This window comes from Sus scrofa, chromosome 14, assembly GCF_000003025.6.
Source record: "Sus scrofa isolate TJ Tabasco breed Duroc chromosome 14, Sscrofa11.1, whole genome shotgun sequence".
Classification (NCBI taxonomy): Eukaryota; Metazoa; Chordata; class Mammalia; order Artiodactyla; family Suidae; genus Sus; species Sus scrofa.
The window spans coordinates 66,649,277-66,675,987 of record NC_010456.5 but is presented as its reverse complement, the minus strand read 5'-3'; the positions used below and the strand labels follow the sequence as shown (position 1 = coordinate 66,675,987).

At 35.7% G+C, this 26,711-nt stretch overlaps 1 protein-coding gene across 33 annotated transcripts in view; it reads left to right on the top strand.

The window, feature by feature from the left end:
- JMJD1C (jumonji domain containing 1C) overlaps positions 1-26,711 on the top strand; it is a 326,067-nt gene that overhangs the window by 290,924 nt on the left and 8,432 nt on the right. For 18 of the 33 annotated variants that reach the window (XM_021073640.1, XM_021073649.1, XM_021073641.1 and 15 more), the window contains 14 exons: positions 5,450-5,651; positions 6,974-7,188; positions 8,256-8,408; positions 9,802-9,891; positions 10,496-10,614; positions 10,793-11,006; positions 11,839-12,053; positions 13,222-13,500; positions 16,099-16,267; positions 16,899-16,989; positions 17,476-17,606; positions 18,239-18,361; positions 23,232-23,371; positions 25,127-25,303. In XM_021073640.1, the coding sequence (XP_020929299.1) occupies positions 5,450-5,651; positions 6,974-7,188; positions 8,256-8,408; positions 9,802-9,891; positions 10,496-10,614; positions 10,793-11,006; positions 11,839-12,053; positions 13,222-13,500; positions 16,099-16,267; positions 16,899-16,989; positions 17,476-17,606; positions 18,239-18,361; positions 23,232-23,371; positions 25,127-25,303 (2,318 nt within the window). The remainder of the gene's footprint in view (positions 1-5,449; positions 5,652-6,973; positions 7,189-8,255; positions 8,409-9,801; positions 9,892-10,495; positions 10,615-10,792; positions 11,007-11,838; positions 12,054-13,221; positions 13,501-16,098; positions 16,268-16,898; positions 16,990-17,475; positions 17,607-18,238; positions 18,362-23,231; positions 23,372-25,126; positions 25,304-26,711) is intronic. The other 15 variants (XM_021073644.1, XM_021073659.1, XM_021073667.1 and 12 more) reach the window with 2 other exon arrangements.

Genomic DNA, 26,711 nt, shown 5'->3' with positions numbered 1-26,711 from the left:
AAAAGGGGCTGTACATTCTTGCAATAAAGTAGTGAGTTTAAAGACATCTTTGACTTTATTTGCATGCTCTAAAAGTAGTGAGTTTAAAGACATCTTTGACTTTATTTGTATGCTCTAGTGTTATGTATGTGCTCACTGACTTCATTTCTACATTTCACAAATACCCTGTAAGAGGAAATGAAAGAAGACCTGTCTCTCCATTTTTAAAAAACTTGTAAGAATATATTTGACTTATATAAGTAGCACTTGTATTGGAAAAACCCAATGTGTAATCTGATCGTTGTTACTAGTAGTGGTAGTAACTTTATTTCCAGAAACTGTCAAAATGCAATTATAACTGTAACACCAGAAGTGGATTTCTAATACAGGCATACCTTGTTTTACTGTGCTTTGCAGATACTGTCTTTTCTTTAAAAAAAAAAAAAAAAATTTTTTTTTAACTGAAGGTTTGTGACATCCTGTATCAAGAAAGTATCTCACCATTTTCCAATAGCATTTGTTCCCTTTGTGTCTCTGTTGTATTTTGGTAATACAGGTTTTTCCATTGTTATTATTATATTTGTTATGGTGATCTGTAATCCGTGATCTTTGGTGTTACTATTGGAAAAAGATTATAACTCACTAAAGGCTCAGATGATGGATAGCATTTTTTTACAATACAGTATTTTAAGATAGGTACATTTAAAAAAATAATACTGTTGCACACAATGGATTGCAGTGTAGTATAAATATAACTTATGTGCTACTGGGAAACCGGAAAATTTGTGTGACTTCACTTTATTGTGGTGGTCTGAAACCAAATCCTCACTGTGTCCTAGGTGTGCCTGTGTTAGGTATTTACCTATAACAAGGGAGAGTTGAAAAAAAAATTCTGTTTACAAAAACTTCCTTCAAGTTACACTTTTAAAAGAGAAGTTCTTCTAAGTAGTGGGATGTTCATCCTTCTCTCACCTGGAGACAAAAACTGAAAACTTAGTTACCTTCTATTTAATTAATACCACTACTCATTGTTAAAGCAGTCTTTAACAATGGATAAAGGTTAAATAAAAGTGGGGGATTTGTGGTTTTGTGTGTTCATTTCTATATTCAAGAATTTCCACAATAAGTAAAAGTTTCAAAACTGATGAATATTTATATTTCGTTTGTGGCTACATCAGGACAGAATAGTGATACTTGCCAGTAATAGTAATGTGCACCATGAAGTATTTCTGTATGTTTTTACTCCAGAAGTAGTTTTTCTCAGTTTGCTTATTTCTTTTTAGGTATGTTGCACAATGCAGAAAGCAATTCATAGTTTCACTATATCCGGGTATTCATCCACATACAGTATATGAAATGTCTTTGGCAATGTGGACATTCAAGAAGTACTTTCACAAGTATTTGGATGCTTTAAAGGCTCTTATTTGGGCCTTTTCATTGAATGAGGTTTTTCCCACATGCCTGTATGGAAACCAGAGGCAAAGCGAAGGAGAGAAAAACAGGAGAATGGAATCATAGAAAAGGACAGTCAGAAAGTGAAAGAACGAAGGAAAACAAGCTCTGCTAGAGACAGAGAGGCTGACAGACTGAAATCCAAATATAGTCAGAAGAAAGAGAGGGAGATTGACAACGAAGGATTCAGGATGCTGCCATTTGAGTATTGGAGTGTATACCATGTTGCTTTTTCTTTCCCGTGTGTTCTGCTTACTTCCCCACTGAATATAGAGGCTTAGTGTGATCAATAATCTTTTTCCTTATGTTTTAAAAAAATGCTTCTTTTTGGTCTTGAATATTCAAATACTAAAGTTAAACTTCAGAGATAGAAATCATCAAGCTTTTAACACTTAAAAAACTCTGTGAAGTTAAATTTTTAAATTAACTCTTAATGAAGTCCATTTTTCTTTGAGACTGACGTACATGTTCCAAGTAAGTTTTAGATTCAGTACTCTTTCCCCCCAAGTTGTAATGTTTAGTTAAATCTTCCCTACCTAGTAACCAACATTTAGCATCAGACAGGCTATTTTAAATCCCATTTATTTTCAAGTTCAAAATTATATTAAGTGACTGTTAAATGCCATCTGTGAACTATGGGCAGAGTTGATTTGCATTTGTTCTGGGCTATCTAGAAAAGTTCTCTAAATTCAGAGTTCATAAATTCTAAACCTGCATGGATTATATATCTCCTTCATGGATTAAGTATGATCTCTGTCCTCTTAATGTTCATTGGCATTGTTAACAGTCATAATCTAAAAGAATTAAGTCTGCCCTTAGAGAATATGTAGTGATTGCATAGACTATTAGACATGTGTAATTATATGCACATATAGTAATGTGAGTTTTTTTAGTTTATTCTAAAGCCAGGCATAATAGAATTTATCTGCTGTTTTGGAATGTCTTCATATCTGCTACCTTTTCTTAAAGGTAGTTAAAAGTTGGCTGCTTTCCTGTGACTTTTTGCATGATTGTATTTTATATACTGAAATTGCCCATCAAATTTAAATTGAAGTCCTATGATACACAAAAACGGTGCTTTAACTATTATCAGTTCATTTCTATATCTCAAAAAATATTTTTAAGAGTTGAAAGGCCAAATACAGGCCTTTCTCTTTGTCTCTTATTTTCTTCCTCCCTAGTTTTGTGTTGCTAGAGCAGCTAGCAATTTTGAGGATTCACTGATAAATAGAGAACTAGGGTTGAAAAGGTTCTTAGGATATAAAGGAAGTAGAAATATCCATTGAGTTAGATATTTTTTGTTGATTAAGTGTCTCAGTCTCAAGCTTTTAGTTTCTACATGTCACCAAAAATTATATGTAATTGAAAGATGAAATTTTATTTATTTTACAAATACCATTACAGTAAAATTCATTAACAGAGTTAGCTATAGTCATGTGTGGCCTAGTCTAGAAACAAAAATATAATATCAAAAACAATCCATATGACCTTAGCCTTCACATCTTTGTAATTCATTTTTAAAAAGGTCTCAGTGTCTCTTTTGTATCACATAATTTAGAGTTGCTTTGAAATGTCTGGTTCTTTGTTATAATACTATTTAAATTGTTCACAGTGGTATGGTTATCCATACTCTGAACTGTTCCATTGTCTGGAATGTAAAAACGTACTGGTTAATAGTTGTTTTCTAGTCAAAATAGAAAGATTTCATTTAGTTTATTCTACATGTAATAAATAAAGTAAATAAATGATTAGAAATAGTGTAACAATTTTATCAGCAATACACTATTCTTTTGTTCATTCAAACTTCTAAAAGCTCTGAATTTTTTATGCAGTCCTTAGGAGAACTCTGTCTTCTACTCAATGAAGGAAATAATAAGTCTTCTGGAAATGTTTTTGTTCTCCAAGTGGTATGTGTGCGCACATATATATTCTCTAGTGAAATCAGCCAAATGGCTCATTGCCCTAAGTTAGAGACAGAAGAGGAGAGAACATGTAGTTGTAAAGATTCAGGCAGCAGTCATAAATGTGCCTTATAACTAGAGCACATGTCAAATGGGCCACCCTGGAATTTAAACACAATATTCCTTTTAAGAAGTATGTGATCTTGCTGTAATTGTACGTAGGTACACTATCAGCAGGTAAGTGATAGTGAGATAAGATAGCAGGACAAGTGTTCTGCTCCATGTTTCTACAAGAAGTATATAATCTCAGGAGAACATTGTTGTATTGCCTCTGATCCACAAAATGGAATGATTAGTAGGCACAAGGGTATTAAATAAAATTTATTCTTTCAACAAGACGGAAGTAACAGACTTTAAATTGCAAGCCTGGCATATAGCTATATTAACATGGGTGGGATAAGTTGCCTTAGAAGAGTCAATAAGTACTCATCCCAACTTATGTTGCTTTTAAATGAATACATTTTTTAAAAATTTAATATACTTGGGAGTTCCTGTCGTGGTACAGTGGTTAACGAATCCGACTAGGAACCATGAGGTTGCGGGTTCGATCCCTGGCCTTGCTCAGTGGGTTAAGGATATGGCGTTGCTGTGAGCTGTGGTGTAGGTTGCAGATGTGGCTCTGGCATAGGCTGGTGGCTACAGCTTTGATTAGACCCCTAGCCTGGGAACCTCCATATGCCGTGGGAGCGGCCCAAGAAATAGCAAAAAAAAAAAAAAAAAAGACCAAAAAAAAAATTTAATGTGCTACATTTAATTTATATGTAATGTTTTGTTTTTCCTGCTTCTTAAATGACTTGAGCCAGTGTTACTACAATTAAGTTCAAGTTAATAAATGTGATGTAACAATGATGCAGAGTATAGTAAATAAGTTAGTTTTTTCCTGTAAATATAAAATTGTATTGTGGTCGCACTCACAGCACATAGAAGTTCCTGGCCAGGTATTGAACCCACACCCAGCAGCAGCCTAAGCCGCTGCAGTGACAGCCCTGGATACTTAACCTGCTATGCCACAAGGAACTCCTGTATAATGCATTTGAGTTACATTTTTCTTTAGACTATTCTGATGACTTTTTTCTTTCTACCATCAATAAAGATACCCAGGTTCCTTTATTTTCTTCAAATCCTTTTATTTTCTAAAAGGTATTGCTTCTGTCAGTATATTGATATCAAATGGAGGGCATAATAATGATAATAAGAGAGACAGGTATTAGGGAGTTCCTGTTAATGAGCCTGACTAGTATCCATGAGGATGCGGGTTCGATCCCTGCCCTTGTTCAGTGGGTTAAGGATCCGGCGTTGCCGTGAGCTGTGGTGTGAATTGCAGATGCAGCTTGGATGCCGCATTGCTGTGACTGTGGTTGGATCCCACATTACTGTGGCTGTGGTATAGGCTGGCAGCTACAGCTCCTATTGGACCCTTAGCCTGGGAACCTCCATATGCCATGGGTGTGGCCCTAAAAAGACAACAACAACAACAAAGAGAGATTTGGAGAAATATGGTGTGATAAAACCAAGATGTCTTGATCCACACTACGTTGGAGAATCAAATTAAGTATTTCAAAACAGTATGTTGAAACTAGCCTGTAGTTTCTGAAGGTATTGACTTTTACTCTTTGGGTTCTTCCCATGGATCTTGAAAGAGCTTCCTCCTACAAGTACTGAATTTCTGTGTAGAAGGGCTCTATTTTTAGCTATAGATTTATATAGAAAATGATTCTCATATTTGCTATTATATAAATATGAATATTGAGTATGCAAAGATTTTATTCAGCTGGAAGATTTACTTGGCTTTGCATTTCTATTATGCTGACATTAAGAGTTTATTTGTCAGTGGAATAGTAAATAGAAATGCTGCTGTGGACTTTTTAGTTATTCATGAGTAATAACCATAATCTCTTTTCTGTAATCTTAATATATGGTCACAATTGTATAATTGACTTGAATTGGGGGGGGGGGCTTCAATCTAAGTGATCTTTAATTGACTTGAATTTTATCTCAAGGAGTTTACTTTTCTAAAAAGGTGTAATATTGCTAATACTTTACTACTGGTTTTACAGCTGGCATCCCTCGTTCAGTATTAAAAGATTGGCGTAAAGTCAAGAAGCTGAAGCAAACTGGGGAATCCTTTTTACAGGATGACTCCTGCTGTGAAATAGGGCCTAATTTGCAAAAATGCCGAGAATGTAGACTCATTCGGAGTAAAAAGGGAGAAGAACCAAGTCACTCACCAGTATTTTGTAGATTTTACTACTTTAGACGGTAAGTTGAAAATATATAATTGGGGGAAAATATGTTTATATAGTATTAGAAACTATACTATCATTCTGGTGGTCTTTTGGAAGTGAAAATGAGGCTTTGAGCCTCCATCTCTGAATCATTATAAAAGAACATTAAGTTTTTGTGTGTCGTATTTAACAGCTAACAATTGGCCTAAATTCGTATTCACATCGCTGCTTGTGTTCATGTGACCTTTCTCTTCTGAGAGATTTATTACTCTTCCTTAATGAAAAAACGTTAGTATTCTTTTTAGAAAATGATAGGAAATAGCATTTTGATATTTTTCAGTGTATTACATTGGAGATACCCATACTTTTGTTAAACATAATTAGCTATAAAAATGTTATAAAATGACAAGAAGGGTTTATTAGTACCACATCACATTTCAGATTTTGTAGTAAATATGAAAAAAAACTTTTAGTTATTAACCTGTAATTACTATAATATTAATATTACTGAATAATACTTTAATACTAAAAACTTACAGAATTGTAAGGGTTCAACTAAAGAATAGCTGGGTAACCCAGCCAGTAGAGACTAGTTAATGTTTCAGATTCTCAAGTCGGTCATTATTATTTGTAGTAGGACTATAGCTGTAACTTGTCTCATCCTCTAATGAATCTTAAGGTGATTTTTAATTTGGAGGTTGCTGATTTAGATTATGTATACAATAACTGCACTGCTCAAAGCAGCATTTGGCCAACATTTTAATACTTTTTATGAAACACTTGGACTGTCTTCATTTAATTGGAGTTAAGTAGTTAAGTATAAGTGATAGGGAAAATCTCATTTGTTGAAGTAACCTAAAATTGGTACTGCTTGTCATTGCCATTTGCGTAGCACTGTGAAAGTCAAAAGTTGGTTAACTCTGGAGTTCCCATCGTGGTGCAGTGTAAACGAGTCCAACTAGGAACCATGAGGTTGTGGGTTGGATCCCTGGCCTCACTCAGCAGGTTAAGGGTCCAGCGTTGCCATGAGCTTTGGTGTAGGTCGCAGGCGAGGCTCAGATCCCATGTTGCTGTGGCTGTGGTATAGGCCCACGGCTACAGCTCTCATTAGACCACTAGACTGGGAATCTCCAAGTGCCACGGGTGCAGCCTTAAAAAAGACAAAAGACGAAAAAAGTTGGTTAAATTTTATTAATAAACTTTGTATATATAAAGGACTACCATATTTTCATGTTTTTAAGTTACAAATGTAATTTATATATCTATAATGTAACATAAAATATAATTACAGATTTTGAACTTAAAAAACCTGGACTTTTGTCTTTGTATCTAATACTTTATGTTTTAATGTTTCAGATTATCATTTAGTAAAAATGGAGTGGTTAGAATAGATGGCTTCTCTTCTCCTGATCAATATGATGATGAAGCTATGAGTTTATGGACACATGAAAATTATGAAGATGATGAACTAGACCTAGAAACTTCAAAATATATCTTGGATATAATAGGTGATAAGTTCTGTCAATTAGTAACATCTGAAAAAACAGCTTTATCCTGGGTGAAAAAAGATGGTAAGGAAGTTAAATACTTAGAACATGCAACTATACATGTTCATTTCAAGAATTTCTTTTTGGAGTTCCTGTTGTGGCTCAGTGGTAACTAAACCGACTAGTATCCAAAGGATACAGGTTGGATCCCTGGTCTTGCTTAGTCGGTTAAGTATCTAGCACAGATGCGGCGCAGATCCTGCATTGCTTTGGCTATGGCATAGGATGACAGCTGCAGTTCCAATTAGACCCCTAGCCTGGAAGGTCCATATGATAAGGGTGTGATCCTAAAAAATTGGGGGGAAAAGAAGAATTTCTCTTTTGGACTACGTTTTTTCCTGAGGGAGAAGTCTTAATCTTACCTAGTCTTTTAATTTTGACAATGACTTTACCTGTATGTAGTTAAGGTAACATGTTTTCCACTTAAGGTTGATTTGAATGGATTAGCAATTTGTAAAATTACAGTAGCATATTGGTATTTCTGCCATTATGATGTGATTTAGCATGATAAAGATACTTTGGATGTGAAATTGCGAAATTTCAGCATTTGCCATATGGAGACATAATCCATTCCAATTATTTAAGTTTTAACCTGTTGTGCTTCATCAGTCTTTCGATTTAGGTTTGCATTTTAATGTCAACTTTACTCCCTGTTTAACTGTATGAATGTGAAATGGGAATAGATAACTACCTCATAGATTTATTTATAAAGCACTTATGTTTTATTTACTAAGTAAAGCATCTTGCATATTAGGTATTCTGACTATCGGCTTCTTTTCCTTCCTGTCGCTTTAAATCAGTGGTTTGTCCCCCAGGGGTCAAAGCCAAAGCCACAGATGCCACTAAAAATCCTACGCTTTACAGGACAGTCCCCCACAAAAGAGAATTATTCAGTCCAAATGTCAAAAATGCCAAGATTGAGAAATTCTCCATTACATGCCTTTTAAAAATTACTAATATCACCAAGAAATCTACTGTTGATCGTTAATAAATCCTTCAGTTCTTTGCCTTTAAATGTTGTTTTTGTGCATTTTAGTGAAAATTGTGAAGAAAAGAGCTTGTTTGCCTTAAAGTTTTTATTTCTCTTTCAGCCAAAATTGCCTGGAAAAGAGCAGTGAGAGGAGTACGGGAGATGTGTGATGCCTGCGAAGCAACATTGTTTAACATTCATTGGGTGTGCCAAAAATGTGGATTTGTGGTCTGCTTAGATTGTTACAAGGCAAAGGAAAGGAAGAGTTCTAGAGGTTAGTTTATGTCTTTATAGAAATTGGTATTTTTCATAATATTGGTTTTCTTAAGGATTGCTCATTTGGAAAATTAGAAGAGTTAGGTTTTTTCCCCTACCTTCCTTGATTATGAATATATTACATTAAGGAAGTTTTGTGAAGTTTATTTTTAAAATGAGGGGTTAACCATAGGTTTATTAGAATAGCCAGAAGATCTAGAGTAAAACTGCATCTACAACTTTTATTCTCATTGGTAGATCCAGTCTCATTTCCAGCAGGTACTTTTTTTTTTTTAAAACCATTTTTTAAAAATTGCCGTATAGTTGATTTCAGGTGTACAGCAAAGTGATTCAGTTTTACATATATAGGGAATTTTTTTCAGATTCTTTTCCATTATAAATCTATAATCAAAATCTTGTAAGATATTGAATATAGTTCCCTGTGCTATACACTCCTATAGTTCCCTTTTTTGGGAATGTGTGTGTGTGTGTCCGTTTGGTAACCGTAAGTTTGTTGTCTATGTCTGTGAGTCTATTTGGTAAATTAGTTCATTTATATCCTTTTTTTAGGTTCCACATAAAAGTGATATATGATAGTTGTCTTTGACTCTATTTAGTATGAAAATCTTTTTTCCTCTGTATGTATGGTATACCTCATGCTAAGCCTTAATACATTGACCACTCCAGGGATATTGATCCTTGTTGCAGAAATAGCAATTAAACACTGTCAAGTTGAAGCATGAAAGAAAAATGAATTGGCAATATCCTCAAACTTTTACATGAGTCAGATGTGCTAAGGTTAGGCAAAATCCCTATTTGGCACAAATAGCTAAGAGTAAAAAAAATAGCTTCGGGGAAGATTGAGATGACTAATACATAAATGAGAATAAAGAATGGTCATTTTAGAAAAGACTAATAACATTTTACCTGTTTTGTAACCTGTATTTATTTATTTTTTTATTTTTATTTTTTTGTCTTTTTTTTTTTTTTTTTTTTTTTTTTCCCATTTCTTGGGCCACTCCCTTGGCATATGGAGGTTCCCAGGCTAGGGGTCTAATCAGAGCTGTAGCCACCGGCCTACACCAGAGCCACAGCAACGCAGGATCCGAGCCACGTCTGCAACCTACACCACAGCTCATGGCAATGCCAGATCCTTAACGCACTGAACAAGGCCAGGGATCGAACCCGCAACCTCATGGTTCCTAGTCCGATCTGTTAACCACTGAGCCACTACGGGAACTTCCTAACCTGTATTTATAAAATTCTCAGAATGATGGAACTCTTATTTTTTTAAGAAGCAAATATTTGAAGCCTACCATTGACATTTTATAGTTGTTCAACTCCTTATGTACAAGCCATCAATTTTATAAAACCATGACTAATATAAAAGAATTTATGTTATAATCTTACAGATAAAGAACTGTATGCTTGGATGAAGTGTGTGAAGGGACAGCCTCATGATCACAAACATTTAATGCCAACTCAAATTATACCTGGTTCTGGTAAGTATAAATATACACTATTGATTTAGTAGTGTAACAGCTCTTCATTGTTCTAGATTATTTTGAAGTATGTAGGAGTATAATAGAATGAAGATTAAGGTTTTTGTAATCTTGAATTGTTCTTGCTCTGTTCTTAGAATCCTCTGTGATAAATCTAACAAGATAAGCCCAGACCCACTGATGAAAAAAGCCAAATAGCATTTTAGAAAGGGAAATCTAGAGTGTAATGACAAAGGTTATTAGATATCTGTACTTATTACAGGTGATTCTACCCTTTCTGAACATACTGATTTTAAACAATAGAGATAAGAGAAGATAGAGAACATGACTTTGGTAGAATGATCAAACCGAAATACATGAAAGGGATGAAGGAAAAAAGTGGAAGAAAAGTTTGGAGTTCCTTGGTGGCCTATTGGTTAAGGATCCGGTATTGTCACTGTTCTGATGTGGATTCAGTCCCTAGCCTGGAAACTTCTGTGTGCCATGGGCATGGCACCAATAACAAAAAGGAAGAAGAGCGAAAAGACACAAGAATAACCAGAAATTTGTATTATCTTAAGCAACTAGTAATAACCTTTTTATTAACCACTATTATATTTTGTAGTTTTAACAGATCTTCTGGATGTGATGCACACTCTTAGAGAAAAATATGGTATTAAATCCCATTGTCATTGTACTAACAAACAAGTTGGAAATTTTTCTACTATGAATGGTGTGTCTCAAGTGAGTAAAAATCTCTATTCAAAAATAATGCATTGTTAATCAGCTTTGATTTTTGAAATCTAGATTAGGGCTTGTGTTTTGTAAATCACGATTCCTATGTTTAAATGTAACCTCTACTTTTAACTCTGAATAATTTTAGAGAGAGTATTTTAAAAATTCAACTATTCTACCTTTGTAGGTTTTACAGAATGTTCTTAATCACAGTAATAAAATTTCTCTGTGCATGCCTGAGTCTCAGCAGCAAAATACCCCTCAGAAGCCTGAGAGTAATGGCAGCAGCAGCCCAGGGAGTGATGGAAGCACAGACAGCAAGTTCACTCCTCCAGAACCCCAGTCACCCCTGCACTGGTTAGCAGACCTTGCAGAGCAAAAGGCCAGAGAGGAAAAAAAAGGTAACTCTAATTTATTATGTAAGTACGCAGTAGAGGAATGTAATCAACAATGTGCTGTTGTCTTTCTCTTGCATTGTGGCTTAGGTTCAGTAAAACACTTCTCTTATTAGGAAGTTGCTTTCTTGTGATTGTATCAATATTAGTTACACAGTCATCTGTGGATGAGCATATCAACGCCACCAGGGCAATAGATTTGTAACTCACTCACACTTTTTCCCTGTCTTAGCATTTTTCACTTGTGATAGGTAACTCACCTATGTATCTGAGATGTTGGGGAAGCCTCTTCATATTCATGCTATTCGACTCCTGAAAGATCTAACCCACTAGAGTAGTGTGTATTCAGGTGAACAAATCACTTGTGCTACAGTTTTCACCTCTCACTGTAAAGTGAGGGTACCAGTTTTGTCTGAGCTTTAGCAACATTATATATATAATTATTACATTATATAATTTTATATAATTAGGCTAAAATTTTATATAATTTTATCTAAGTTTTTTATAATTTTATTTGAATTTTGTAAAATGTTTTATCTTAGTGGGAGTTCCCGTTGTGGCTCAGTGGTTAACGAATCCGACTAGGAACCATGGGGTTGCGGGTTCGATCCCTGGCCTTGCTCAGTGGGTTAAGGATCTGGCATTGCCGTGAGCTGTGGTGTAGGTCGCAGATGTGGCTCAGATCCCACGTCGCTGTGGCTCTGGCGTAGGCCGGCAGCTACAGCTCCGATTAGACTCCTAGCCTGGGAACCTCCATATGCCGTGGGTGCGGCCCAAGAAATGGCAAAAAGACAAAAAATAAAATAAAAATAAGAAAAATAATAATGTTTTATTTCAGAAAACAAAGAATTTGCCCTTGAAAAGGAAATTAAAGAAGAGGGAGAACAAGACAACCCTGATTCTCCAAATAGCGGAACATCACCTCCTGTGTCTCAGAATAATGAGCAAGGCTCAACATTGCGAGATTTGCTGACCACAACAGCTGGCAAATTACGTGTGGGATCAACAGATGCTGGCATTGCCTTTGCACCAGTTTATTCGATGGGAACCCCAGTGAGTGAAATGCCAGATTTTTAGATTTCATATGGGCCATAAATTTAGATTTGTAGACTTGTCTAGGAATTACACAATAAATAGGTGCAGATGAAATCAAATATACCAAATTACTGGTATATTATTGGTGTGTTTCTGTTTGCATTAAAACTCTCATAACTGAAAATCTAGAGATTTTCTTCTTTTCCTAGGTGAAAAAAGGTTGGGGTGTGGGGACATTTTGATTCTGGAAAAGCCCAAAAATACTCCTTCAGAACTTGAAAACTATATATCTAGTGCAGGAAAGCAAATATGTGGATGTGAATGTTTTGTTACTTAAAATATTTAGAAATCACTTTTTGCTTTATTCACTGAACAAAAATAAAAACAATAATTGCATAGGTTGGCACAAATTTTTAGTGGCTTTTAAAAGTTTATGGGAAGTTTCCATCGTGGCTCAGTGGAAACTGATTGTAATGCATGAGAATACAGGTTCGATCCCTGGCCTCCCTCAGTGGGTTAAGGATCTGACATTGCTATGGCTACAGCTCCAAATTGACCCTAGCTTGGGAACCTCCATGTGTCACGAGTGCAGCCCTAAAAAGACCAAAAAAGAAGTTCCTGTCGTGGCGCAGTGGTTAACGAATCCGACTAAGAACCATGACCATGGGTTAACGATCCGGCGTTGCCGTGAGCTGTGGTGTAGGTTGCAGATGCGGCTCGGATCCCGCGTTGCTGTGGCTCTAGCGTAGGCCGGTGGCTACAGCTCCAATTCAACCCCTAGCCTGGGAACCTCCATATGCCGCGGGAACGGCCCAAGAAATAGCAACAACAACAACAAAAGACAAAAAAAAAAAAAAGTATATGGGAGAAAAAATAAAAATCTTAAAAAAAAAGTTATATGGGAGAGTCTACCTATTTGTCCTTTCTTCCCTAGTCCTAATACAATGTAGAAGGTAGGAAGGCCACACTTAGTTTCTGCAGACCTGGCAGTTTCTCCATGGATACCACCAAACTTCTACTTTTGTCAGGAACAGTGTAGAGAGTAGAGATCCATCTCCATTGACATGATTCTTGAAGCCAGGTATATTTTTGTGTTGATCGTTTGCTATGTTAATAGTAAAATCAAAGCAGAGGTTTCAAAATGTAAGCATTTCCCATCAAAATAATGTATTTTTGTCCCTGTTAGAGTGGTAAAAGTGGAAGAACTATGCCAAACATTCTTGATGACATAATTGCTTCAGTTGTTGAAAACAAAATTCCACCAAATAAAGCCTCTAGGATAAATGTAAAAACAGAGCTTAAAGAAGAGCCTAAAGAAAGCAGAAAATCTACCATGGATGAAAACAATAAATTATACAATGATATACCACATTCTTGGATCTGTGAGAAGCATATTCTGTGGCTTAAAGATTATAAAAATATTAACAATTGGAAGCTTTTCAAAGAGTGTTGGAAACATGGACAAGTGAGTATTTTAAACTGATTTGGTATGCTCTTAGTGGAATTACAGCTGGTTAAATAGGAAAATAGTTCTCTCTTTAGGAATAGAAAGAGGGGGTAAAGATAATACTTGACACATTTGTGTTGGAAGATATCAAAAACACCAAAAAAGTTACCAGAATGATTGCTTTTGAATTATTTTTTGGACAGGTTTATATAAATTGACAGCACTGATTATTCGATGTTAGAATTTAGATCTGTTAGTTGATTTTAAAGACTCTGTGTGTGTGTGTGTGTAAAATTGGTACTACTTTTTTTACATTTGTATTTTAGTCCAGTTAATAGATTCATATCTACTGTTAAAATGTTAATACTCAAGCATTTTTCCTGAACTGATGAAAAGTGTAGATGTGTTGCCTTTAATGTTAACCATTATAAGTTCATCAAATCTTGAATAACAGACTCCATTATTTAATTATGCTAAAAAAAATGCTTTTCTGTTTGACCAAAATTTTAGTATAATAATATTTGATATACATTTCAGTATGTAGTAGTACATACTACATTAATGTATAAATTAAGAATTTGCATAACTTAGTATTATGTTCAGTTTTTTTGTGTGTGTACCTGAAAACATCAATGCCATTTTACTTAATTTTTTTCATTCAACAGATAGTTATTGAGCACCTAATAAAATCCAGTCTTTGTGCTGGCCATTAAGGATATAAAATGAGTAAGTTATATAAAAATGAGTAAGGACCATTTTAGTTCAATGGTTCTTCATACATTTAGGTCACTAGTCCTTTTCAAAATCTGACAATAGCTTGGTTCCTCACCCAGAAAAAGTACACACCCAGGAAATGCAAATACACAATATTTAGCATGTATTTTTTTTTTTGGTTCTCTCTCTTCCTGAAGCCTAATGACATTGCTGGGTCACAGTTTAGACAACAAGATTTTTGTGGGCTTAAACAGTCACATAAATAAATACTTTCAGAAATGTCGTAAGTATTTTAAGAACTTTACTGTGGAAACATTAGAGTGAAAGGCTGGTCTGAATTGATGTCTCAGGTTAAATGAAGTTTTTCTAGATGGACAAGAAGTTGGAAGTAAAAAGCATCAGGTGTTTGGGGGAACTGTTAAGTAGCTTTGTTTGCCTGACATATATGAGTGTTGTGAGATAATGATGGGAAAATGAGGTGGTTAGGGTTATGATTATGAAAGGCCTTTGTATCATATTAAAGAGTTTGAACTTTTATCCTATACGTGACAGTTTTAATTGAAGATTCAAAGTAATCAGATTGACTTTTTAAAATTGAAGTGTAGTTGACATACAATGTTATATAAGTTACAGGTATGCAGTATAGGGATGCACAGTTTTTAAAGGTTATGCTCCATTTATAGTCATTATAAAATACTGGCTGTATTCCCTGTGTTTTACAGATTGACATTTTAAAATAACTGACAGTGAAGCAGATTGGAAGTTGAATGAGAGGGCAGTAAGACCAGAGTCAAGGAGTCAAATTAGGGAAGCCTTCAGTATTTCAGGAAGATAATAAAAATGATAGCAGCCTAAGTATTCTGTTTCAGAACATTCTAATATGTTGATTAACTTGCGTGTGTCATTAAAAAAAAAAATCTTGCTTTTCCCAAGCTGCTGGTTACCATAAAAGGAGTGGCACAGGGCTGGATAGGATTATTACTGTCTTAGGCATAATAGGGGCTGGGAAGTAATATGTGAATTGTCAGCAAAAGTTAGTTAGTTAATAGCTGAACCTGTTTTAATAGTTACATTATCAGCCCACTGAGAAAATAACATCTTTTACAAGACACTCTTGAGTCACAACTTTCTGTGTTCTCTTTTATTTCATTTATGATAAAGAAAATTTAAAAAAAACCTGAGAATAGTGCATCAGATTGCCTTAGAGGTTTTTTGTTTAGTTGGTTGTTTTTTGTTTTGTTTTGTTTTTTACATCAACAGTGTAGTTTTTAAAAGCTTCAAATCTTCAAATTTGCTGGGTTTTGGCTTAGAGAGCCTTAAAGAAATTTGGATTCATGTGATTTCAAAGGAGATTCACTTCCAGGGAATCAGTCATTAGCCTTGAAATTTATTGTTTTTGTGCTTGGTTGTTTAATATTTTTGTTATGATCCTTGTAGAAGAAAAGAATGTCTGTATTTTAAGTGATATAAACTCAGAATGTAGATTATCTTTTAAGCTCAAGGACTGTGTATTTTATTTAAAATTGTATTGCATATATACAAATGTGTAAGTAGATTATGTTCTGTCTATAAAAAATTATCTATAAATAAAATATTTTATATTGCCTAGAAATGAAGTTTGTAGTATAGCCTTTTAGGCTTCTTTCCTGAAAAATACTGCCTATTTTAATTGTTGTTTTCAAAAAGGGCAATGTACTCTGCCATCTATGTGGCATTCTCGCATCACCTTTTCTCTTTGAAAATGTATTGTGAACATCTTTCCAGGTCAGCGTCTAAATCTCTTTAATTCTAACAATTTGTTATTAGTCTTTAAACTCAACATCTTATCCATTTAGTTGTATGTGCATGTAAAATCAAATGTCCATATACCTTTTAACTTTTATTTATTTATTTATTTATAAGCCTGCAGTGGTTTCTGGCGTGCATAAGAAAATGAACATTAGCTTGTGGAAGGCAGACTCAATTAGTCTTGATTTTGGAGACCACCAAGCTGATCTCCTGAACTGCAAAGACAGCATTGTTTCAAATGCCAATGTTAAGGAGTTCTGGGATGGTTTTGAAGAAGTTTCAAGTATGTTGTTTTTTTCGTTTGTTTTACTATTTTCCTTAAACATATTCCCCCAAAATAAGTTGCATACATGACTTAACAGATTTTTTAATATTTGAAACTTGTATATTTGTTGTCTGATAAAAAGAAACAAGTGCTTGGAAATAAGATAGAAAGAAGATATATAAACAAGATATAAATAAGATATATAAACAAGTACGTGGAAATAAGAGACTGGGTCCTATTTCTGGCCCTACCCCTCATTTCTTTCACCATAAAGAAGTCATTTATACTGTGTTTTCTTTTATCATATGGGGAATATTTTTGGCAATCCCATAAACATTTGAAACTTGAATTATACATACTTTATGTAAAATACTTTGAAAAATTTTTAAAAATATAAGACTAATTTTAAAACAGTTGTAAAGAGGTTTTTTAAAAGAATTTTTGGTGATGTTAGCAGGTATCTATGATGTAAGGAACACGTCCTAATACTACATAAATACATAAGAAATGAAAGTCTGTAAGCAAGCATTCATTAAGTACCTTCTATACAATGGTTGAAGTATTCATTCATTTTACATTTCTTCCTTTATCTCCAAACAATAAAAATAAAAAGAGGCTATTTTTTTAATAATCAATCGCATTCTTACAGAACGGCAAAAAGCGAAAAGTGGAGAAACAGTTGTTTTAAAATTAAAAGATTGCCCTTCAGGAGAAGACTTCAAGACTATGATGCCAGCAAGGTATATCTTTTTGTACTTGTTATTTGGACTCTTGGCTTTTTGAGGTTGGATTGAGATTATCCCCAGAAGTGGAATAAGGAGCTACAGATGTGAGCTTTAATTAATATCTTCCTCAATTAAAAATAAATAATAATAATTTTTAAAAAGGACTGACCCTACAGTCTCAGCAGGGGGAAGAATGTTAGGCAGTAAAGGAAAGAATGCTCCTGTCAAAAAACAGGAGTCCCATTTGGGACCTCCCTTCTCTTGGTGCTTTAAATGTGCTATGATTAGGGAAGCAGAATTGTGTTTTATCAGTGTCACTTCTGTTCTTTTCTTATCCATATATTATATATTCATTTAAACTTTAAATGAAGTCAGGGAAAGTGTTACCTGTTAAAGGGCTTAAGAAAAGTTAGTCTTGTGTACAACTTGAACATTATATGTTTGAAAACACATAAAAATGTAAATCTTTATTCAAAAGAAGTCAATGTTGTTATTCTTCAGATATGAAGATCTTTTAAAAAGCTTGCCATTGCCAGAATATTGTAATCCAGAAGGAAAATTCAATTTGGCCTCTCATTTGCCAGGATTTTTTGTACGCCCTGATCTGGGACCTAGGTTGTGCAGTGCTTATGGTAGGTACATATGTGTATTTCTTTTTTGTCTTTAGGGCCGTAGCTGCAGCATATGGAAGTTCCCAGACTAGGGTTCAAATCAGAGCTGCAGCTGCAGGCCTACCCCACAGCCACAGCAACACCAGATCTCAGCCGCATCTGTGACCTACACCCCAGCTGATGGCAACGCCAGATCCTTAACTCACTGAGCAGGGCTAGGGATCGAACCCACGTCCTCATGGATGCTAGTCGGATTCGTTATGATGAGCCACAACAGGAACTCCTATATTTGTATTTCTATCAAGTTGGAATATATAGAATTTCAACTTATATCCAAAGACAAATTATCTAATCATTTTAGATTCTACTAAATCTGTTCCTGTAATAATCCATTGAAACCAAGCAGTGCATATTAGGAATTAAGAGCCAGTATATAGTTAAGTACCTGTTAATTCCTTGTAAAATACAGTTACATTTTCTACTAATTTGCTTTTTATAGGACTTTTCTTGGATTGTGGGGTTTTGTCATCAGGCTTTGGAATAAGCAGACTAAAATTCAAATTACAAATAACAGGTTTTCCTTATAGAGCTAATTGGAGGGGGAATATCTAGGATATAGTATTCTGTTAAGTAAAAATTTATTTTATACACAGGTGTAGCTGCTGCCAAAGATCATGATATTGGAACAACAAATCTACATGTTGAAGTTTCTGATGTTGTAAATATTCTAGTCTATGTTGGCATAGCAAAAGGAAATGGCATTCTTTCAAAAGCAGGTAAAGAAACTTAAAAAATAGTGGTCTTTGGAATAACAGTTGAATAACCCCACACAGTAGTAGTATCCAGAATGTCAGCCTCTGAGTTAACATAAAAGAGTCCTTCCAAAATTGCAGTGGATATAGGCATACCTGATGTTTGTTAATTGAAGCGTGATTAACCTACCTGGCTTTTTTGTTTGCTTCTTACCTGTTATTAAATATTGGATTTATGAAAGTAAACTGGTAAGCCCACTTATAAACATTTACTGAAGAATAGAAACTAAGCCCTGGATCACTGAAGATTAAGGTATGTTTGTGCCTCAGGCATTCTTTTTTTCTCTTCTAGTACCAGAGAGAAAGGGCCTTCTCTATGCTTGTATAAGTTTCAGATTCTGTCCTCTGGGTTTCTTTCCGAAAGTGTTCCATCTATAATTTCCTTATTTATAAATAAGACATGGGTTGTTACACTTTTTCCCCTGGCTTCTTTTCTCAGAGTAGGAACAAACTTTAGACTATTTTCCTTTCTCAAAAAGCCCCCTTCAAACCTTTATTTTCCTTGCATCATCCTGTTGTTCCTACCCTCATAACACACTTTGCTGTGTCTATCATCTCCCTTTCATATTTCAACTCAGTGTAGGTCGGCCTCTACCTACTTCCCCACGGAAGTTACTGTTGCTGTTGTTGTTGTTCTTACTGACAGTCGCTGTTCAGTATAATGGTTTCTTTCTGGTCCTTTTATTGTTTATACCGTCTTAATACATGGCACTGCTAATCACTGCCTCTTTTTCAAATACTGCGCTCGGCCTTAGTAACACCACTCCCCTGCTTCTGCACCCCCAAAGGAGTTACAGACTTTGCTAGAGTTAAGGACTTGTTTCTCTACTTTTTCTATTTTATATGCCCTTCCTGTAAAATTCCGTACGTGATTTTCAACTGCCAGTTTCTAGAGCCCAGAATGTATCTGCAGCCTCGTGGCTAGGTTCTCAGGATTTCAGGGCTTATTATAGCTTTCACTCAACTTCTGTGTGTATTTGACAGCTTCTATAATACACAATCTAAGTTCCCTCCAAACTACAGGAACTCATAGTTTCTCAGCTTCCTTAACTGACTGTATTGATAAAAACCCTTACCTCCTCCTTTCCCAAGGATTTGAGTCAGGCACACTTGACTTATAGTCTCAGCTCTAGCACAGAAATGTGTGACCTTTGCTTTTTTTTTTTTTTGGTTTATTTTGCTTTTGCTTTTTATTTTAGGGCTGCACCTTTGACATGTGGCAGTTCCCAGGCTAGAGGTCAAATCGAGCCTTTGGTTCAAATTACTTATCCCTCCAAAGTCTGTGGTGCCACGGAGTAACTGTTGGCCCTCTGTATGTGCAAGTTCTACATCTGCAACCAAAGATAAAAAGTAATCAGGAAAAACAAAATTCCATTTAGTTTCAAAAAGCAGAACTTGAACTTGCTGTGTGCTCGCTTTCAAAAAGCAAAAGGGGGAGCTCCTGCTGTGGCGCAACGATTGGCAACATCTTCAGAGCACTAGGACTTGGGTTTGATCCCCAGCCTGGCACAGTGGGTTAAGGATCCTGCATTGGTTCGCGATTGTGGCTCGGATCTGATCCCTGGACCAGGAACTCCACGTGCTGCGGGGTGGCCAAAACAAAAATAAAAAAAAAGCAAAAGGAATTTTCTGTGGCCAACAACTGTTTACGTATCATTTACATTGTATTAGATATTATAAGTTATCTAAAGGCATACAGGGTGAGGGAGGAAAGTGTATGGGTTATGTGCAAACACAATATATACCATTTTATATATTTTAAACTTCCGTGGATTTGGTATCTGCCAGGTTTGGGGATGGATGGTCCTAGGACCAATATCCTGCAGATACTGAGGTGTATCTCTTTTGTACCTAATTGTACTTAGTTCAAATCATTCCTTGTAGCACTTAGTGTACAATATAGAGGTTACATCTGCTTTTCTCCTCTAATTTGCTTCCATTCTTTAAATGCTGGGAATTTCTTCATCTTTGTTCCTACACACCTCCCTTCCCTCATTCCCAGCATAATATTTGGTCTTCTGAGAAAAAGTCATCAGCTTTTTAATTCTTTGTATTTCTTCAAAGTTTTTGCCAATTTTTATAGGTGGGTCACAAAAAAAGGAATGTTTTAGTGTTAAAATAATACTTAAAACACATCAGGAAATACTAACCTACTTAAAGCACATGCTTTTTTCCTTCCACGTACAATAGCTCTCATACCTCCTTGTTTCTCTGACAAATTCCTCTCTCCATCCTTCCTTCCCTCAGATTGTCATCTCCCCCTAGGTCTTCATGAAAGAACAAATTTTCTTTCCTCCAGCAACCATCTTTCTCGTGATTTCACTGTCACAAATTAAGAACCATCTGATATATTCTTTGTAGCAGGCAATATATTTCCTTTTCTCCTAAAAAAAGCAGTTCATTGTAGTGAAATCAGGAGTCTTAAATGAGAATTCCCAGAAATTAGTTGGGAGACATTTTGCTCTACCATTTATTGTTAGTCAGGGTAATGAACAAATCCCTTCTCACTGGACCCAATTTTTGGTCTTTTTGTCTTTTCTAGGGCCATACCTGTGGCATAGGGAGGTTCCCAGGCTAGGGGTCGAATCGGAGCTGTGGCCGCTGGCCTACACCAGAACCACAGCAACGCGGGATCCAAGCCGAGTCTGCAATCTACGCCATTGCTCACGGCAATGCCGGATCCTTAAACCACTGAACGGGGCCAGGGATGGAACCTGCAACGTCATGATTCCTAGTCAGATTGGTTAACCACTGATCCACGATATGAACTCCTCATTGAACCGTTTTTAAAAATTTTTTAATATTTTTATTTTCTGTATTAAAGTTAGTTGTTGATTTACCATGTTGTGCCAGTTTCTCCTGTACAGCAAAGTGACTCAGTCTCATATATATATATATATGTATATGTATATCTATGTATATGTGTATATATATATGTATATATATGTATATGTGTATGTATATGTATATATATATATGTTTTTAATCTTTTCCATCATGGTCCATCCCAGGAAAGTGATTATAATTAATTCCCTGTGCTGTACAGTAAGACCTTGTTATTTATCCATTCTAAATGTAATTGATTAAAAAATAAATAAGTGTAATTGTTTCCATCTACCAATCCCAAACTCCCAGTTCATCCCACTCCCTCCCTTCTCCCCCTTGGCAACCACAAGTCTCTTCTTCATGTCTGTTTCTATTTTGCAATTAGGTTCATTTGTGCATATTTTAGATTACACATATAAGTGATACTTATCTTTCTCTTTTTGACTGAACTTTATTTAGTATGAGGATCTCTCATTGCATCCCTGATGCTTCAAATGGCATTCTTTCTTTTTTATGGCTGAGTAGTATTCTGTTGTATATACGTACCACATCTTTTTAAATCCATTCATCTGTTGATGGACATTTAGGTTGTTTCCATCTCTTATCTATTGTAAATAGTGCTGCTATGAACATAAAGGCGCATGTATCTTTTTGAATTATAGTTTTGTCTGGTTATATGTCCAGGAGTGGATCACATGGTAATTCTATTTTTATTTTTCTGGGGAACCTCCATACTGTTTTATTCAAAATGGTTTAATAAAGACTTAAATGTGGATTTCCTGTCGTGGCGCAGCAGAAATTAATCCGACTAGGAACCATGAGGTTGCAGGTTCGATCCCTGGCCTCACTCAGTGGGTTAAGGATCCGGCATTGCCATGAGTTGTGGTATGAGTCACAGACGCGGCTTGGATCTGGCAATGCTATGACTCTGGCGTAGGCTGGCAGCTACAGCTCTAATTCGACCCCTAGCCTGGGAACCTCCATACGCTGCAGGTACAGCCCTAGAAAAGAAAAAATAAAAGACTTAAATGTAAGACAATACTCTTAGAAGAGAACATAGGCAAAACAGTCTCTGACATATATTGTGCAAATGTTTTTGCAGGTCAGTCTGCCAAAGCAGTAGAAAGAAAAACTAAAATAAAGCAGTGGGGCCTGATCAAACTTACAAGCTTCTGCACAGAATGAAAATAAAACCTACAGAATGGGAGAAATTGGTTGCAAACAATATAACTGACAGGGCTTAATCTTCAAAATACACAAACAAATCATACAATTCAACAACAAAAAGACAAACAACCCAATCAAAAAATGGGCAGAAAACATGAATAGACATTTCTCCAAAGAAGACATACAGATGGCCCATAGACATATGAAAAAATGCTCAGCCTCACTAATTATTAGAGAAATGCAAATCAAAACTACAATGAGGTATCACCTCACACAGGTCAGAATGGCCATTATTAACAAGTCTACAAATAGCAAATGCTGGAGAGGGTGTGGAGAAAAGGGTATCCTCCTGCACTGTTGGTGGGAATGTAAATTGGTACACCATTGTGGAAGAGTATGAAGGTTCCTCAGAAAACTAATATAGACTACCATATGACCTCACTAAACCTTTTTGCTCAGGTATAAAATAGAGGTTCTGATCCTTACCTACCATATTAGTAGCCATAAAAATCCTTTGTAAGTTATGAAATGCTGTATGAGTATAAAACATTATGACAACACCTTTGGACTGGAAGAAAGTTGGTTAAGTTTGAGTAAACTTTTGAGCTCTTAATTCTAGTTCCTTGATTTACAGAAAAAAAACGAACTGGGAAAGTTACTGTTGATTCTGTCTCCAGCAGATTCAGTGTTCTTTGCTCTTGTAGTTTTGAAATGTATAACTTGAGTTTACTCCTCTCTAAAAGTCCCAATCCAGTCAAGCACTATGCTACTCTGATCAGTTTTGGGAGACTTGGCTTTCTAGTAGTCTTTATGAGAAGTTTGAAAATATTCTGTGTTTCAGGAATACTAAAAAAATTTGAGGAAGAAGATTTGGATGACATTTTAAGAAAACGATTGAAGGACTCAAGTGAAATACCTGGTGCTCTGTGGCATATTTATGCTGGGAAAGATGTTGACAAGATAAGGGAATTTCTTCAGAAGGTATAATTTAGGTTACAAACAGTTTTATCTCTTCACCTTGAACAAGGACTTAATTTTTAATGTAATTTCACTGGCATTCAGCAGTATGATATGATTAAATAATTTTTACTAAGGAGGATAGCATTTTTGGTTGTCAAATCAAAAGCCACTTTCTCTTGTTCCTTTTAAAGCTTCTTTTATGTTGAGGGTTTTAAATGGCAATTTCTTCTCAATTGCTTTGTGTTCCCTCACCCTTTAGTATAAAGAACCGTTAATGAGTCAGAAGTCAGTTAAAAGTAATGATTGATATCATGGAATATAAAAACAAATGTGTCATAGTTTATTTGACTAGGCTGCAATTCTGAGTAACTACATGTTTAATTTACTTGTTTAAAAAATGACGCAATAATTTTACTGGTTCAAACCCTTTTCTCAAATATATTCTGAATTTTGTAATTTATAGGGATTTCTTATAAGGGACCATACTCACCGCTTTTCTTCTTATACTGTCTTCTTTCCAGTGGACTTAAGATTTTTCTTTGGTCAGTGTGAAGGGAAGGAGCTATGCCCCTATAACTACTATCTTATCCCAGATCACCTACCAGTCTTTTAATTTAAAATATTATAAATTATGCTTTTTCAAGCAAACGATTTCTTCACTGGTTAGTCCAAGGGTCTCTTGAAATTAATTTGTCAAAGGTTAGGAGGTTAGCAGTATAAAGGTATATATCTTTGTACGTACCTTAAAAAGCAGGATGAAGAATGTTTATGAAGTACATAAATATGAATGGTTCAGCTTTTGGAAAAAAGCTACTAAACTAAGCTTTTCTCCATCTTTGCGCTATATTCCTGAAATAATTGTAAGGAACCAAATGGATGAAATCTTCATAGTGGAAGGAGGAGGTGAGAAGGGATTATGATTTACTTTATTAATTGTATTTTCCCTGCCGCAACTGTGGCATATGAAATTTCCTGGGCTAAGGGTTGAATCAGAGCTGCAGCTGCTAGTCTAGCTACAGCCACAGTAACACCAGGTCCAAGCTGCAACTGTGACCTACACTGCAGCTTGCAGCAACACTGGATCCTTAACCCATTGAGAGAGGCCAGGGATCAAATCCACATCCTCATGGACACTATGTCAGGTTCCTAACTTGCTAAGCCACAACGGGAACTCCATGATTTACTTTATTAACAGCATACTAGTATGCAATATTTTAATATCCTTTGGCTTTTCCAGTTGCTGGTATTATTTCTTTTCCTTTTTTTTAATTTTTTTTAAATTTTTTAACTGAGCAAGGCCAGGGATCAAAAACCCGCATCCTCGTGGATACTAGTTGGATTTGTGTCTGCTCTGCCACAAAGGGAACTCTGTAAATGTTATTTCCCTAAGCACAGTCATCATTCCAGAAGAGTCTGAAAACAAAGGACTGTTGCTGTAAAGAAATTTGAAATTTGACTGAACAGGATTTACAGTTTCCTTTGCTTTTTGGGGGGAGAGGGTACACTCACAGCATATGGAAGTTCCCAGGCGAGGAGTCAGAATCAACTGTAGCTGTTAGACTACACCACAGCTGCAGTAACTCGAGATCCGAGCTGCATCTGCAACCTACACCACAGCTCACAATAGCGCTGGATCCTTAAGCAGCTGAGCGAGACCAGAGGTTGAACCTGCATCCTCAAGGGATACTAGTCAGGTTCGTTACCACAGAGCCACAGCGGGAACTCCCTCATTTACTTAAATTGGAGTGAATGTTTTATTTTTAATCCATATTTCAGGTTTCAAAAGAACAAGGCCTTGAAGTTCTGCCAGAGCATGATCCAATACGTGACCAAAGTTGGTATGTGAACAAAAAACTTCGTCAGAGACTGCTTGAGGAATATGGAGTCAAAACCTGCACTCTTGTTCAGTTCCTTGGTGATGCCATTGTCTTACCAGCAGGAACACTTCATCAGGTATGTAAAAAGTTATTTCTAACACACCTATTACTGAAAGAACCAAAAAAGTTGTTCTGAATATAGATATAAATAAAAGAAGACACAAGAAAGAGAATGGTCTCTATCACTATGCCTTCATTAAGAAATCACCAAAACTGTTTTCCAGTGCTTGATGAGGTCTGACACAGTTAAACGCTTTGAGAGTTTACTTTGCCTTAACATGAGCCAATTTTCCATTTTTTTTGTCTGTAGTTTGGTGGATTAAAATCTAGCTTTAAAGACTTTTTAGGGAAAAAAAGAGAGATACTATATATACTCAGTTCTCAACAGTTGAGACTTAGTAGGAGAGGGCAATATCAGGACTTGGAGATGGTACATTTTTCTAGGGTACCAAGTATGAGTAGAATGAGTTTTTGGCTAGACTCTTCTATAATTCCAGGCTTTCACTGTACTTCCTCCCTCTTCTTAGTTTGCTAACATACCAATAGCGTGTATGTTAGCAAACTAAAAGATGGTATGTAATTTTTATAGCTGTTGATCCATAAAATTTAACTGAAATAAACACCTCATCTTTATTTCTGTGGCTGGACTGTTTCGAACCTAGAAGAAGGGCATTGAATAGATGGAGGGTATGGAGGATTGGGATTGAAAGCATTCAGTGGATTCCTGTAAGTAGACTGAAGCTATCACAGACCAGCTTATCCTTCATAGTAACAAAGTGCAGAGGAAACCTGGGAACCCAAAAAGCTAGTTTGTCTCGGGGCTGGTTCTCTAGGTTAATGAGATGTATCCAGTGTGTACTTTACCAAGGAACGTTTCCTACATTTTATATAACTATATGCAATTATTGCCTATATAACATTTGTGACACAGATATGTTTTTAAGATGTCAAATTCAAGGTTAGATTTATTATCCTTAGTTTTCAAATACCATTCATTGTGTAAAATTATAAACACATCATCATGGGAGTTCCCGTCATGGCGCAGTGGTTAATGAATCCGACTAGGAACCATGAGGTTGCGGGTTCGGTCCCTGCCCTTGCTCAGTGGTTAACGATCCGGCGTTGCCGTGAGCTGTAGTGTAGGTTGCAGATGCGGCTTGGATCCCGCGTTACTGCGGCTCCGGCATAGGCCGTGGCTACAGCTCCGATTCACCCCCTAGCCTGGGAACCTCCATATGCCTCGGGAGCGGCCCAAGAAATAGCAGAAAAGACAAAAAAAAAAATAAAATAAACATCATCATAATAAATAGACCTTTTTCTCTATAATAACTTCTGGAGAAGAGTTATATTAAGTGTGTGAATTAAGTGAACATGTTATTTATGTTAAAGTGTTGACTTAAAATTTCAGAGATGCATCATTTATGATTTTTATTTTTAAATTTTTAAATTTTTTTAAAAGGCTTCTTCTGAAGCATATGGAAGTT